Source organism: Cheilinus undulatus, linkage group 17, assembly GCF_018320785.1.
Source record: "Cheilinus undulatus linkage group 17, ASM1832078v1, whole genome shotgun sequence".
Taxonomy (NCBI): domain Eukaryota; kingdom Metazoa; phylum Chordata; class Actinopteri; order Labriformes; family Labridae; genus Cheilinus; species Cheilinus undulatus.
In genome coordinates this window covers 17904154-17917862 of record NC_054881.1, presented here as the reverse complement: position 1 = coordinate 17917862, position 13709 = coordinate 17904154, and the positions used below count along the sequence as shown (strand labels likewise).

General features: G+C 38.5%; 1 protein-coding gene across 4 annotated transcripts in view; it reads left to right on the top strand.

The window, feature by feature from the left end:
- rab27b (RAB27B, member RAS oncogene family) overlaps positions 1–13709 on the top strand; it is a 75208-nt gene that overhangs the window by 50631 nt on the left and 10868 nt on the right. For all 4 annotated transcript variants that reach the window (XM_041810826.1, XM_041810823.1, XM_041810825.1 and 1 more), the window contains exons 2-4: positions 5214–5385; positions 11592–11680; positions 13008–13111. In XM_041810826.1, coding sequence (XP_041666760.1) covers positions 5233–5385; positions 11592–11680; positions 13008–13111 — 346 coding nt within the window. In that variant the 5' untranslated portion in view covers positions 5214–5232. The remainder of the gene's footprint in view (positions 1–5213; positions 5386–11591; positions 11681–13007; positions 13112–13709) is intronic.

Here is a 13709-nt window from a genome sequence, read left to right as displayed (position 1 = left end):
CAATAATTTAAAGAAGAGAAACATAAGTTTACCACTTTGTTTATTCAGCTGGATTCTTTAAATACTGAAGGATTTATGAATTATTCAACAAGTCAGTTTAATAAGTGCCTATTTAATTATGCTGCTGTGTTTCCTACCTGTACATCTCTCTGTTTCTCACTGCCCCGGTGAACAGTTGTGGGGAAAACAAGAAATGTTTTCTTTGTTGCCATGAAATCAGACAACTGTCACTATTGCTTGATTTCTATTAGTGTGGTATTAAAGCTTAAATTCAGGTATTGTGACAACCCTCGTTTTATATTGAGCTGTGAATCATTTTGGGTTAGTTTCAGTCTAAGGAAATCCAGGCCATCAAACCATAACTTACTGCTCTGTACTCTCTTATTTAGGGTTGTAGTTGGTTATCATTGTGACTGTAGTCATGCTCTTCACTGCTGTCAGCTGACTGAGCTGCTGTTAAAGGTATTACCTTCAGGGAATCATGCCTGACTGACCGATCAAACTCTTAACTATTTCTGCTTCTTCCTCAGTGGGGACAGAGAAGATGGTTGACTGTAAAGCTGGGAATCTAGTAATTGGTGGTCTCTGCATTGTTGCACTGATTCTAGATATTGATATGTAACATCAGCTGTTTTTGTGACCACACTGCTCAGAAGTTGTTGCTAGGAGATGACGTGACTCTTTAGCAGGAGCTTGTGGTGAATATTTTAAAAGGGATGATCAGAACTGGAGCATCTTACATGCCAGTATAAAATTTCAGGACACACACTGTTATGACTGTAAGTGCAGCCAGAACAATGGTGGCTGTAGGTAGAGCCAGTCGTCTCTAAACTGGAATGGTTTCGTCTCTTGCTGCTACAGTCACTTGGGGACATGTCCTCCAGCAAGTCTCTTAACCCCAACTAACCCCTCTGCTGCATCAGTGGCATGTCAATGTGTATGGATGGGTATGAATGGGATTAATACAGTAGTAATGGCCTCTACATAGTAGCCGTCATCAAAAGTGTATGAATTTGGAGAGAATGGGTGTAAATGTGTAAGTGTAAAAAACTCTTTGAGCAATTAGATGATTAGAGAGAGTAAAAACGTAAAGTTTTGTATTTTTATGCTACTTAATGTTTGTATTTTATAAAAAAAAGCACACTTCAAAACTATTATTATCATAGTTAAAGGAATTTCCTTGACAACCAAGCAAGTAGATGCTTGATACCATTTATGTATTATATTGTAATCACAATCGTAGTTTGCACAATCACATGTTGTACCAAATTATGCAGCACTGATTTAAACTGTGTCCCTGTGCTATATAAGTATCCAAAGTGAAAAAACTTGCAGTTTAAATTAATATGTAATAAATATTCTGCAGTTGCCAGTTGATTTGGCCATGTATTGTTTTGAAGAAAGGAAAATAGAATTACTAGCACTGCAGCTCCACGCAGTGTTCAATAGTGCAGTGGTAGCTGCCACTGTAATGAGCTTTTTTTTAATGCCCTCCAGGTTTTTGCATTGGTCACATGACTGAAAGCGATGAATCGGCAATTTAGAGTCACCAGTTAGCATAATGACCATGTCTTTGTTCTGTGGGAGGAAGCTGCAGTACCTGGAGAGAACCCATGCATGCTCAGGGAGAACATGCAAACTGCAGACAGGACGGCCTGTCCGATGGGGATTAGAACCAAGAACCTTTGTGCTTCATGGCAACAGTGCCAACCACTGTTCCACCGTGCAGCTCCTTTATTAGTTTGCAAATGAGTTCCATGGTTTACTTGGTAATTAGCCAATCCCAGTTAAAAAATTCTGTTGTAGCAACTGATTTCGCCAGTCCGATTTCAGGAGGAGATGTTGCCAACCCAGGACACACCTTTGCCAGGACATGTACATCACACACTGTAGGAAAAATTGGAAAGATGCTGTCAGAATTTAACCCTGAGTAATTGGTATTATGAAGCCCAAAGATAGCAGGCGTCATGTCAGATTTGATGACTTCATTCAACTTCCAGCAAATACAGGAGCAGGCAACGAGGTGGTGGTTGGTGTGGTTATTGGCAAAATATCAGTAATGAATAATGAACCCACATTATTTGTAAATTAGTCAATCGTCAGTTGTCTTTCTGTTCTAGAAAGTGCTGACATCTGGTTAAACATACAGTAGGTTAAATACACACTAGATTTATCTCATCTAGAGTCTGTTTGGTGAACAACCTCCCTCAGATTTTGAGCGTACAGTCGACGTACAGGGAGGTTATTGTGAGGAGATCAGAGCTGCTGGTTAATCACTGTCCTCCCTCTAATAAAGCTCACTGTTAGACAATGTGCTTCCTCTCAGCTGAGTCAATTAGAGTCTTATGATCCTCGCTCTAAATATACCGCACATAGCTGCCGGCCAAACAGGCCTCAGACTAAAACTCTCTAGAGACATGAACACTCATTACAGCTGCATTCCTTTGCTCTTTAGATCTGCGCTAACCAGAACTCAGCAGGAATCAGGTTACCAAAAATGAGTGGATGCTTTTGATGATGCACTTTGTCTGAAGATGATCTAATGCTCCAGTTTATCATCTCTGCCTCTGACAAACTGCTGATGTGCTGACTTCCCTATAAAATTTTCTGTTGTATTTCTTCAAAAACTGCGCTCACCTTTATCTTTGTCCTGAAAGTCTAACCAGAGGTTGCTCAACAGTCATGTCCCAAAGCTAGACTTTATATGTAATTTGCATTTTTCCTCAAAAAAGGTACTACAAGTGTTCAGATCTGAGTCTGGTGGGACTTTTTTTTTTAAGTCTTGATATATTATCTGAAAACAGACAGCAGACATTGCATAGTTATATTTACATTTCCCTTTTGAACTAGTCTCTTAAAGTATAAAGGAGCATAAAAAATGTCTTAACTTTTTACCTGGTTGTGGGAAACTTTAGCTTAGTCTGTAGGGACTTTGGTTGGCATCTGGAGATGAGTTGGGGTATGTTTTTTTTCCTATAACGATGTTAGAATTATGCTTTTCAAGAAGTGTCGCTGCCTAAATGATGCATGAAATCTGCTCTCAAGAGAAAATAGGAGTTTTAAAATTAGGTCGGTGAATAAAAGTCAGTAAGCTGTGCCATTGGTAGGAAAACCCAAACAAAATTATTCATCTGCTCAAATTAAAACATTGCACAAAATTACACAAAACGTTTTTTGTGGTTTTTACGTGGAGTGGCCAGGGGATCACTCCAAGGTGGCAGGGTACCAAAATGAAGCATCAAAATCTGTGATTTCACTTGGAACAGTAGAGTAGATTGGTACAACTACGATGTTGGTACCAGATTTTCATAAACATCCCTAATCTTGTCATGCCTTGTCTCAGAGTCTACATGATCTGGACACTCTATCATGGAGCTTTAAGGTTCATCACTAACTTGAAAGCTCTCTCCCATTACTGTTGTTTGAACATGTTGGATGATCTTCTCTGTCTTCAAGTAGACTAAAACACTGGCGTATTTTTATCTACAAGGCTATTCTTGGTCTTCTTCCCACTTGTTTTCTGATCCACATCAATCAGAGGAGCTCTGGAACCTACCATCTTTGTTTCTCAGGATGTTTTCTTACTCTCTATCCCAAGGGTCAGAACTGAACTTGGGAGAAGCCTTTAAATTTGCTGCATAAAATTACAAAAAGACCTGAAACTTCATGACTAAGTCTACATTGATAATTTTAAGAAGATGGATAACTTGTAGGAAGACCAAGATCAACGGGGGTTTTATGAATGTGGCCTAATTTTGACAGATATTTTTCCTTTTTATTTATTTCTTGTTTTATATGCTTTTATGCTTGTTTTTATGGCTGCTTATTGTCTGAATCTGTGTTACTGCTGTCTTTCTTGGACACTCCTGTAAAAGAGATGTTTGATTTCAATGTGTTTTTTCTTGTTAAACCTGAATCAGGGATTTACATTTTTTCAAATAAAATTAGGAATAAATGTAAGAAGTGAATTTGCTTTGATTTAGCTCTTTTCTGCCAGTTTTGATGTTATTAAATTTATCCAAGTAACATGACATTTCAAATATCAATGGCATGAAATGTATTTCACCATCTGTGCAACTCCCCATAGATGGCATTTAGTAAGGACAGAATCTTTCCAGAGGGGAAATTGTGTGATTTTATGAGATTTCTGTTTTTCATGTTCATTATGAGTTGTTCAGAGCAATAAAATATTTGATTTGGTGCAAGTGCACCACCCTGGGAATTAACCATTAACCATATGATGTGAGCTCGACAGGTATAAACTGTTCACTGTCAGTGGAGCAGGTTGGTAAATCAAACTCTTACCAAAGTTGGGTGGGAGAAAATTAAAAAACATATTTTACACCCAGAAAAGCATTCAGTGTGCTTCTTAGCTCCTCTTTTAGAAATGAAATGTTGTCCAGTTCTGATTAAACTACTGCTATAGCTACATCCATGTTAACCTCTTTACCTGCCATCATTGTTTACAGTCTTACAGTACATCTAAACCACACCTGTAGCTACCATCTCTTCCTCCTCTGGTAACACAGACTGGTCTGTTCATTCTCTGAGTGGGAGCAAACATTTCAACTTAAAACTGCAACATTGTTCACCAGATGTAAGACATGGACTTTGGCCAGTCAGTTGGGTTTGCAAGGTTAGAGTCTGATACATTGGAAATAGGATTTTTTTTTCTCTTGTGTATCTTCTTGTGGATCTTAGATTTTCTTTTGCTCTCATGCAAGTGCTGCACAATTAATATAATTGCAATCATAATGGCATGCTGTGCAATTTCATAATCACATAAAAGACTGCTTTTATTTTTGTGTTAAGTAATACTTGACCAGTATAATTAAAACTGGACATTTCCAAATGGTACAGCACTAGGTCATACTTAGATATATAAATGCAGACCCTGTTTTCCACCCACACTGAACTCCCCCACCCACCCATAAAGTTACAATTTTCCCAGAAAGTCATGCTCTGGTCAGGACGACCCTCTGACCACCCCCCCATCACTCAGCAGTGAATAGTGAAAAACACATCCACTTTCACTCTTCTTTCACTGAGTCCATTTTCTGTTTGTCAGCACTAAAGTGAGAGTTGTATCTTTTTTCCTTTTTGTGACTTGAACGGGATTTTATTCCCACCCTCGGTTGTGGATCCAAACTTGATTTATGCATTCTTCCATGCCTGTATGTCTATTAACAAACCTCTCTCTGTGTTTGTTCCAGGTTTATTGCGGTCATCACTATGACTGATGGGGATTATGACTACCTTATAAAACTCCTTGCCCTGGGGGACTCTGGTGTGGGGAAGACCACCTTCCTGTACCGATACACAGACAACAAGTTCAACCCCAAATTCATCACCACAGTCGGCATCGACTTCAGGGAAAAGAGAGTGGTGAGTCACGTCACATAAGTCCCCATAAATATGGAGGAGCAGATTGTTAATTTTCAGCTTCATCTCAATGAGAAGTCAGGTTGTTTTGATCATCTGACTATCAAAGGCATATTTTATGCACAGACTTTGTTGCCATAGTTACTGAGTCTTTTGACCAGCACCCTCTTATCAAATAAGAACCGTAAGGTCGGTGAGGTCTATTCCTCGGCTCCTTTTCTCCCACTGCGGCGGCTCAGATGAGTCACAGTGTTTTTAACTCCTACATGGAGGTCAGACGTGGGTCAAACCCCACGATAACCCGGGATAAAACATTGGTGAAAAAGCTTCATTATAAAAGCAAAAATGTCATAAAAGTTTTAGTTTCTTTTGAAGAAAGAAAGCTATCCTTTTTTCCATTTTTCCAATCAATATGAACAGGATTTTACCAATTATCACCCAAGCAGAAATTCTCCTCTACCTCTACTACTCTATTTCCCTTCATTTTTTGATCACGTTATTTTACTTTTGCCACATTGAGTACATCGGTCCCTGTGTGAACACAGATCAAATTTAGGAAATCCTGCAATAATCTAACAAATTGGTCTGAGATTCAGAGCAGAGCAAACCAACTATGTGGTGAGATAGGATACTTCTCCAGTTTATCATCACAAACAGTAAGCGCTAACCCATTCTTACTGGTCCCTTGCGAGTTTCTGCATGCAAAACATGCAAGTAAAAACATTACTTGAATGATAACAGCCACATCGACTAATCAAGTACTCAAATACTCAAGTACTCGAATACCCATCCCTACTAAGTAGAAGTTTTTTTTTAAAATCTCCCTCTAGGCAATGAGCAATGCTAAATGCCTTCTTAAAGAGGTTTTGGTGTTTTTAGTAATATTTAGATACCACTGAAAAAGTAGCCATCTGTCAACCCTGTAGTGTCATCCTTCAGTGATCATTTTGCAGTAAAAACACTTCGATGAAACATCTGTGAAACATTAAGTTGTTGCTTGGATCTCATAAGGACTCCAGGATGGTCAGATAAGGTTATCTTCATCGGGGAGTGGGCGAGGCTTGGTCTGCTCCTTGAGCACCTTGAAACTTTTCAGCCATTTTATTTCGGAAATACTGATGATTCTGCTTCAGTCCCACCGCAGCCGATGACTCATAGGATTGATTTTTGTACCTCGCTGCTTGTGTATGTGTGTGTTGTGAATAACACACAGTGACACCCGTGATCTCAGCTGTTGTTTACTGTTGTCAGCAGCTCTTCTTGTGTTTTTAATGAAACCTGAATCTAAGTGCTAAATGTTTGTCTCTCATTTGACTCATGACAAGCAGACATAAGTCACATTACTCCCACCTAAGTAGATCATTGGACAGTTTATGTCACAGTAATTATATTTAAAAAGTGGAGGTTGTCATTGGTTTGTGGATTACTGTTTTTAAAGTTTTGAGTGTCGCTTTCCAGGCTACCAACTTTATTTTTGAGCCCGAGGTGATCATCATTGATTCAAATGCTCAGCTCAGGATAAAACCAAGTAGTCCACAGACACCAGGAGTGTTAAATATTAAAAGTTGTAAGATGTAAGAAATTTTAGCACATCTACTCATTGATTCCTTTCCTGTATCTACTCAGTTTGTGTAAGGGGCTGTAGTCATGTGATGACACTGAGATATACACTCACTGGTCACTTTATTAGGCACACCTTGCTAGTACCAGCTTGGACCCCCGTTTGCCTTCAGAACTGCCTTAATTCTTTGTTGCATCTTTTCAACAAGGTGTTGGAAACATTCCTCAGAGATTTTGGTCCATATTGACTTGAGAGTATCCCACAGTTGCTGCAGAGTTGTCAGCTGCACATCCACGATGCCAATTCCCATGTCCCAAAGGTACTTATTGAGATCTGTTGAGTATGGAGGCTATTGGAGTACAGGGAACTCACCGTCATGTTCAAGAAACCAGTTTGCACAACTGCCTCTCACTGGATGTTTTCCTGTTTTTGGACCATTCTCTGTTAACCCTAGAAAATGGTGGTGCATGAAAATCCCAGTTGCTCAGCAGATTCTGAAATACTCAGACCAGCCTGTTTGGCACCAACAGCCATGCTGCGTTCAAAGTCACTTAAATCCCCTTTCTTCCCCAATCTGATGCTCAGTGTTAACTTCAGCAAGCCATCTTGACCACATCTACATGCCTAAATGCTAGGGCTGAACGATTTAGGAAAATAATCTAATTCCGATTTTTTTTTCCCCAATATTGTGATTTGATATGCGATTATTCCTTAAGTTCCTTATCTTATGTATTTTTCAACAAACACAAGCAATAAATCATTCTATATTATCACCAACATAATATTAGATTAAACAAGGCCTGAACAGCTTTAAAAAATATATCTAATAGGGATGATTTTGACAAATGGATATGATTCATTGTATTTAAGGGAATGGTCATTTTTATGTCATCCTCAGTTTTAATCAGAAAAATGTGAAAAAAATGAAGAAAGTAGGATTTTTTGTAAACTATTCTAAAAAATGGGTCTTGAATGATTGCATGATATGTAATGCATGACATCTCTGCTGCAAAAACAAGTTTTAAACCCGTATTTTGACTAAAATTTCCGGTTAAAGAAATATTGCATCTTCTGCAATTTGAAAATTGTGGCAGGCTAATTGCGATTTAATCTATTTTTCTATTAATTGCCCAGTCCTACTAAATGCATTGAGTTCCTGCCATGTAATTGGCTGATTAACTATTTGTGCGAACAAGCAATAGAACAGGTGTACCTAATAAAATGGCCAGTGAGTGAAGAGTTGTACGCCAACTCTGTAGGCAAGGGAAAACATGGAACATTATTTCAGAATCTGGGCAAGTGTAGATATTAAAAAGAATTGGACTGAGAACTGATCCTTGGGGAACGCCACATGTAGTTTTTATATGCTATGATTCCTGATTACCAAAGGACACATAATATTTTTTGTCCTGCCAATATAGTTGAACCAGCTGGTTATATTGAAATGAGCCAAAGATTTAAAGACATTTTGGATCTTCTGTCATATTTATCCCAAAGCTGCAATGAGTAAAATATAGAAAACATGGTCTTACGTGCTGAAATGTGTTGGAAATGTGTTAACATGAAAACATTGCCATCTCAATTTTATCGGTGTGCATGGGTTTTCCTGCATTTAACTGATTTTACTAGAATTTAATCTAAGTTTAAATGTTGCATATTGTTGCAAACCTAACGAACACACTGTACTTGTATCCTTGTTTCTTAAATCCTCTGAAATTATTCTCTGGTGAAAATGCAGCTCTCTGAAGAGTAGTTTCATACATGGTTTGTAATCAAATAAAAAGTAGAGAATATAAATCTGAGCTGAAATGGTGTGTAGTTCCTCAGGGCCATTAGCGATGTCAGATGACAGAGCTGGTGGGTGGAAATTTCCCTTTTAAGGATGCCAGAGAGAATGATGGATCTCATGTGGGAGAATCGGAGGTGTGAATGATGCCGAAGCTTCCTGCAGAGTCACAAACACAACCTGCTGCATCATATAAGCGTTCAGTCGGGAATCAGGATCACTGTCCAGACCACTGCTAAGTCTGTCAGTCTGACCTGCAGGGCTATTACAACATAATGGTACTGGATCTTCTACTTCTGTGTATTTTTACTTTTACTTTGTTTTTGCTTTTACCCCTTTCCCTTGGTTATCTTGCTTCCTTCATATGCCTTGCAGCATCCAGCCATGTTGTTATGTTGTTGCCTTTGCTATTATGTCAAAACACTTTGTAAACCGCTGTTGTTAAACCGCTGGTGCTATAAAATAAAGATATTATTAAAAACACAAGTCACTCCAGCCAGCGGGAAAAGAAGTGTAGCAACAGAAATCTGCCCTTTCATCCAACCATAGTTACTTGTGACTTTGGTTGAATTTGTCCATTGTTTTTAAATCAAATAGGGGGGTTGATCTAACTTAAATGTAACTATAGAGATTGCAGTGAGTGGTTCACTTTAAAGGGGACATATTTTACCCCTTTAAGACAAGTTTATATTGGTCTCAGAGGTCCCCAAAAGATGCCTGTGAAGTTTGTTGCTGAAAAAACACTTAAGTATAGGATTTTTGCATGTCTAAAACCCCTTCTATTTCAGCCCTTCTCAGAACGAGCCGTTTCTGTGTCTGTGGCTTTAAATGGTGATTAGCTGTCTGACTCTTCCCCTGACCACACCCCTCTCAGGAAATGGATGTGGCTCTCCTGATGTTACAGGCACTTTTATCCAAAGTTTAGGACCTTACTGAGATTCAAACCATCAACCTCCCAGACCACAGTCACCAGGGTAACCCACTGAGCTGTCCAGCACCTCAGCTGGCAGCTGAGAGGAAGATCAGTAGAGAAGGACAGAACTTTCTTCCAAGTGGGGGGCGGGCCAACCAAACCTGGGGGCGAGTGCTTACTCCCCATGTGAGAACACTAGGGATTAAATCTGAGAATGGCTTGTTTCAGGACACATTTTCTGAAAGGTGGAGAAAGAGAGGGCGGAAGGTAATGGACTTTTCTGGTACTTGAGGGGATTGTGGACAGGCCAGGGGGACATATTTCTGTTAGAAAAGCCTGAACAAGTGATTATTGCATAATATGTCCCCTTTAATTGTGTTGATTTTTGTACAGGAAAATGTCTAAAACCCAGTTCAGACCAAAGATTTGCATCTCAGTGAGAACATTTCTGTGAACCTAACCGCTGCAGCTCAGATCAGGCCTGCTGATAATCAGTTTGTAATGTCACAAACAAATGGTTTTCCTACATAAGGCATGCATTGTGTTTCAAGAGCCAATCAGTGCATTGATAACATATTATATATGCTACAGTATAAGTTATTTTATCAGTTAAGGCTGCCTCCAACCAGCACAGGGTTATTTCATCAGCTGTGAAACAGATTCTTGGTACTTGTTGTTTTGTCTGCTCATTAGAGTCAACAACTGCTCTAGAGATAAAAGTGTTCTGGGAATAACCAGGAGAGACTGATAAAAGATGGGCTATCTCTGACCTCAAGTTCCCGGCATAAATTGGCACAAGTCCCTTGGGCATTCTGTTAAAGCACCCAAGAAAGCCTCCCTAGTCTGGATCCCCTTATTTTTGAGATTGTTCTGTCTCCAGACCGAAATTTCTGATGCTCACTCTTAGAGACCGTTCATCTGAGAGACTGTAGATCTCAGAAAGGAAGTGCTGTCATTTGCAGCTTTATTTAAAAACAAAGTCTGGCAGTAAAATTCATGAAATAACCACGTTGCAAACATTACACACTAAAAAACATTTCATGAATAAAACAGAAAAAAAGACATAGGTCTAATCTGGTTTTAAATTCTGTGTAGACCTGTTTTAGAAGTAGTTATACGAACAGTGACTTCTTTAGCATTTTTAGATATAGCTAAAGATAACACAGCTACACTAGCTACAAAATCAATGTTACTACATAAGCAAATGCAGCTAAGTTAGCTATAGAAACATGAGCTTCAAAAATGTAGTTAAATTTAATGTAGCTACATAGATAACATACCTACATAGCTTTCGTAGCGGCTTTGTAACATTACCTTTAGCTACATTAGCTATGTTGGCTAAAGCAAAGTAATGCTAAAATGAACTTAGCTACGCAGGTAACGTAGATACATAGCTTACATGGCTTCTTTTTAGCTTAGCTTTAGCTACTTATCTAAACAAGCTATGTTGCACACGCAGCTAACGGAGCTACATAAGCAATATTTGCTTCAGAAAGTTATCATAGACAAATAGGCTTTTTTCCCTGTAAGCAGACTGTTTGCTTTACTAAATGTTTTGTAATCAGGTTTTTCAGGTCAGGTTTTTGACCATTTTTATTTTGGTATTCTTACAATCGGATTTAACCCTTAATATTTACTGTATATTTTGATGATTTTTGATGGGTTTCGGTGGGTGTGTTTGAGTCTATAAGCCTGTTTTTTTTTTAATGATCCATAGTATCGGTGCCAAAGCTTTAAAAACTGAAGGTCTTCAGTCATACGTTGAACCAAAGTTTTCTTGCAAGTAAAAGAAGTTAATATTTGTGCAATTTAGGCATTTTGTCCAAATTTGCCAATAATTTCATGTGGATATAACAAAGTATTGGTTGCACAGGACTTTGTTTTGTATTGCCAATATTGGTTTTGTTCACATGTAATGATAAAATGTGACGTTGTTTGTCTCTCCTCAGGTGTACACACAGACCAATCCCAATGGGACAACCACGGGGAAAACCTTCAAAGTTCACCTTCAGCTATGGGACACAGCTGGACAGGAGAGGTAGGCTCATCATCACAATGGGACTCTTTTCTCCATGCTGAAAATGCAAAAAAGTTCTGAGTTGCTAGGTTGGCATAATGAGAAAACCACTATGTCCCTTCTGATATACAATATTAGTGTTATTTCTTCAACAGACACGGCTTGTACTTTATGGAAAGACAAATATTCGAAGTCTATTGATTGGTTGCTTAGTTGACTGGCATATTGCACCACTTTCCATCTTGATTTTGAAATGTACATCTTTTCAAGGTAATAGTGTACCACATCTTCACATGCTGGATTTCAATTTTCGAGGTTCATTTGGGATGTGTTGTCTAAAGGATATGCAGTAAGAGCACACATCAGATCAGGTTATGTGATCAGGTGTGGGTGTTTTTCCATGTGTCTCCTTGACAATATGGCATCTATCAATCATGTATAAGCGTGTTGGCGTGTGTGGTCTTCAATATGAACTGGCCTTGATCTGTTGAATCAGTTTTCTAAAGGTCTGATGACTCAGTGCAGGATGACTCAATGTTTTTTACATAATTCAAACTTCAGCACAGCGTAACAGAACAAATTCTTATTTTCATAAACTTATCCTCATAATCAGAGTCAATATTCCACCTGTGTGATTAGTCAGTCAGACTGTTTGCTGCAGAAACGCCTCCTAAATCTGCTTACACTTACATGTTTGCTCATAAAGCCAGCTAGTGTTAACATAGATATTTCTCTGTGCATGTCACACCCAGGAGCTGTGCAGGTCAAGGAAGCTAAAAATCAAACAGGGATAGGGACATTTTGACAGCAGTCTTTCTTTGTAACCTGACTGTCATAGAAGGGTTCAACCAATCACAACAAAGCACACAATAACATTTTGTTAAAGGAAGATTTCTTTTGATTGGTGAAGTAATGTTATGACATTGCTTACACAAACAAGAACATTATATAAAATAAAAGATGCACATGTAAAGCAAACTACAGAAGCAAAGCTTGCAAATTTACCAAACGAACACATCAGAAGCTCAGATGAATCAGCTGACATTATTTCCTGGAGAGATGACTTTGCTATATCAGCTGGCAGGAAGCTTGTCTGTCTTATCAAACATGTTGATATGATAAAGAAAAGTCCCTTCATTAACCAGAATTCCTGCTAATGTTGCACCAAGTTAGATTAAACAGCATCTCTAGTTAGGAAGCAGGTTGTAGTCCCAATGTAGCTTGTGTGATGTGGTAACTTGAATTCTTTACACTGAGACTTTAATTGAAAGCATTTATTTCCAGAAGCTCATTTATCTGCTCATTTTGTCCTGTATTAGACATTTTTTTTGTTTTCTTTGTGTTCCAGGTTCCGCAGCTTGACAACGGCATTCTTCAGGGACGCCATGGGGTTCCTGCTGATGTTCGATCTCACCAGCCAGCAGAGCTTTCTCAACGTCAGAAACTGGATGAGTATGTTGTTACTGCTACATTATCAAGCGTACCTTTCTGAAATTTTACTGTCAAAACAACTATACTCTCTCTTTACTAATCTTAAAGTAGCACTAAAGTCTTTTCCATAGTTGAACCTAGTATGATATGCCAAAATAAGCATTGGTAGAGCATTGGGTTAAGAACAAAATGAGAACGAAACATTGTTGCCAGCAAAGTGATAACTGTTTTCTACCTTTACACAGCTTTGTTTTGTACATAATTCAAAGATTGCAGTAATTCTATTTAAAACTGTAACTAAATCCACTGTCCTCCTCTATCAATAAAGACACCAAAAGCCTAAAATAAGTCTCAAAAAAAAAAAAAGAGAAAAAAAAAACTTTAAAAGTTTATGTGCCTTACAAAGTTTGTGATTGCTGGTCAGTGAAAGTACAGTGGATTGTCTGGGAGTTGTGCTGTAGTATGAGTTTCATAGGCTAGGGCTGATCATGAGGGCTGGCCAATTTTAACATTTATCTTTGACCTCTGACCTCCAAAATCTAATGAGGTCATCCTTGAGTCTAAGTGGACATTTTTGCAAAGTTTGAAGAAAATCCTTTTTTGTGTTTCTGAAAATTTC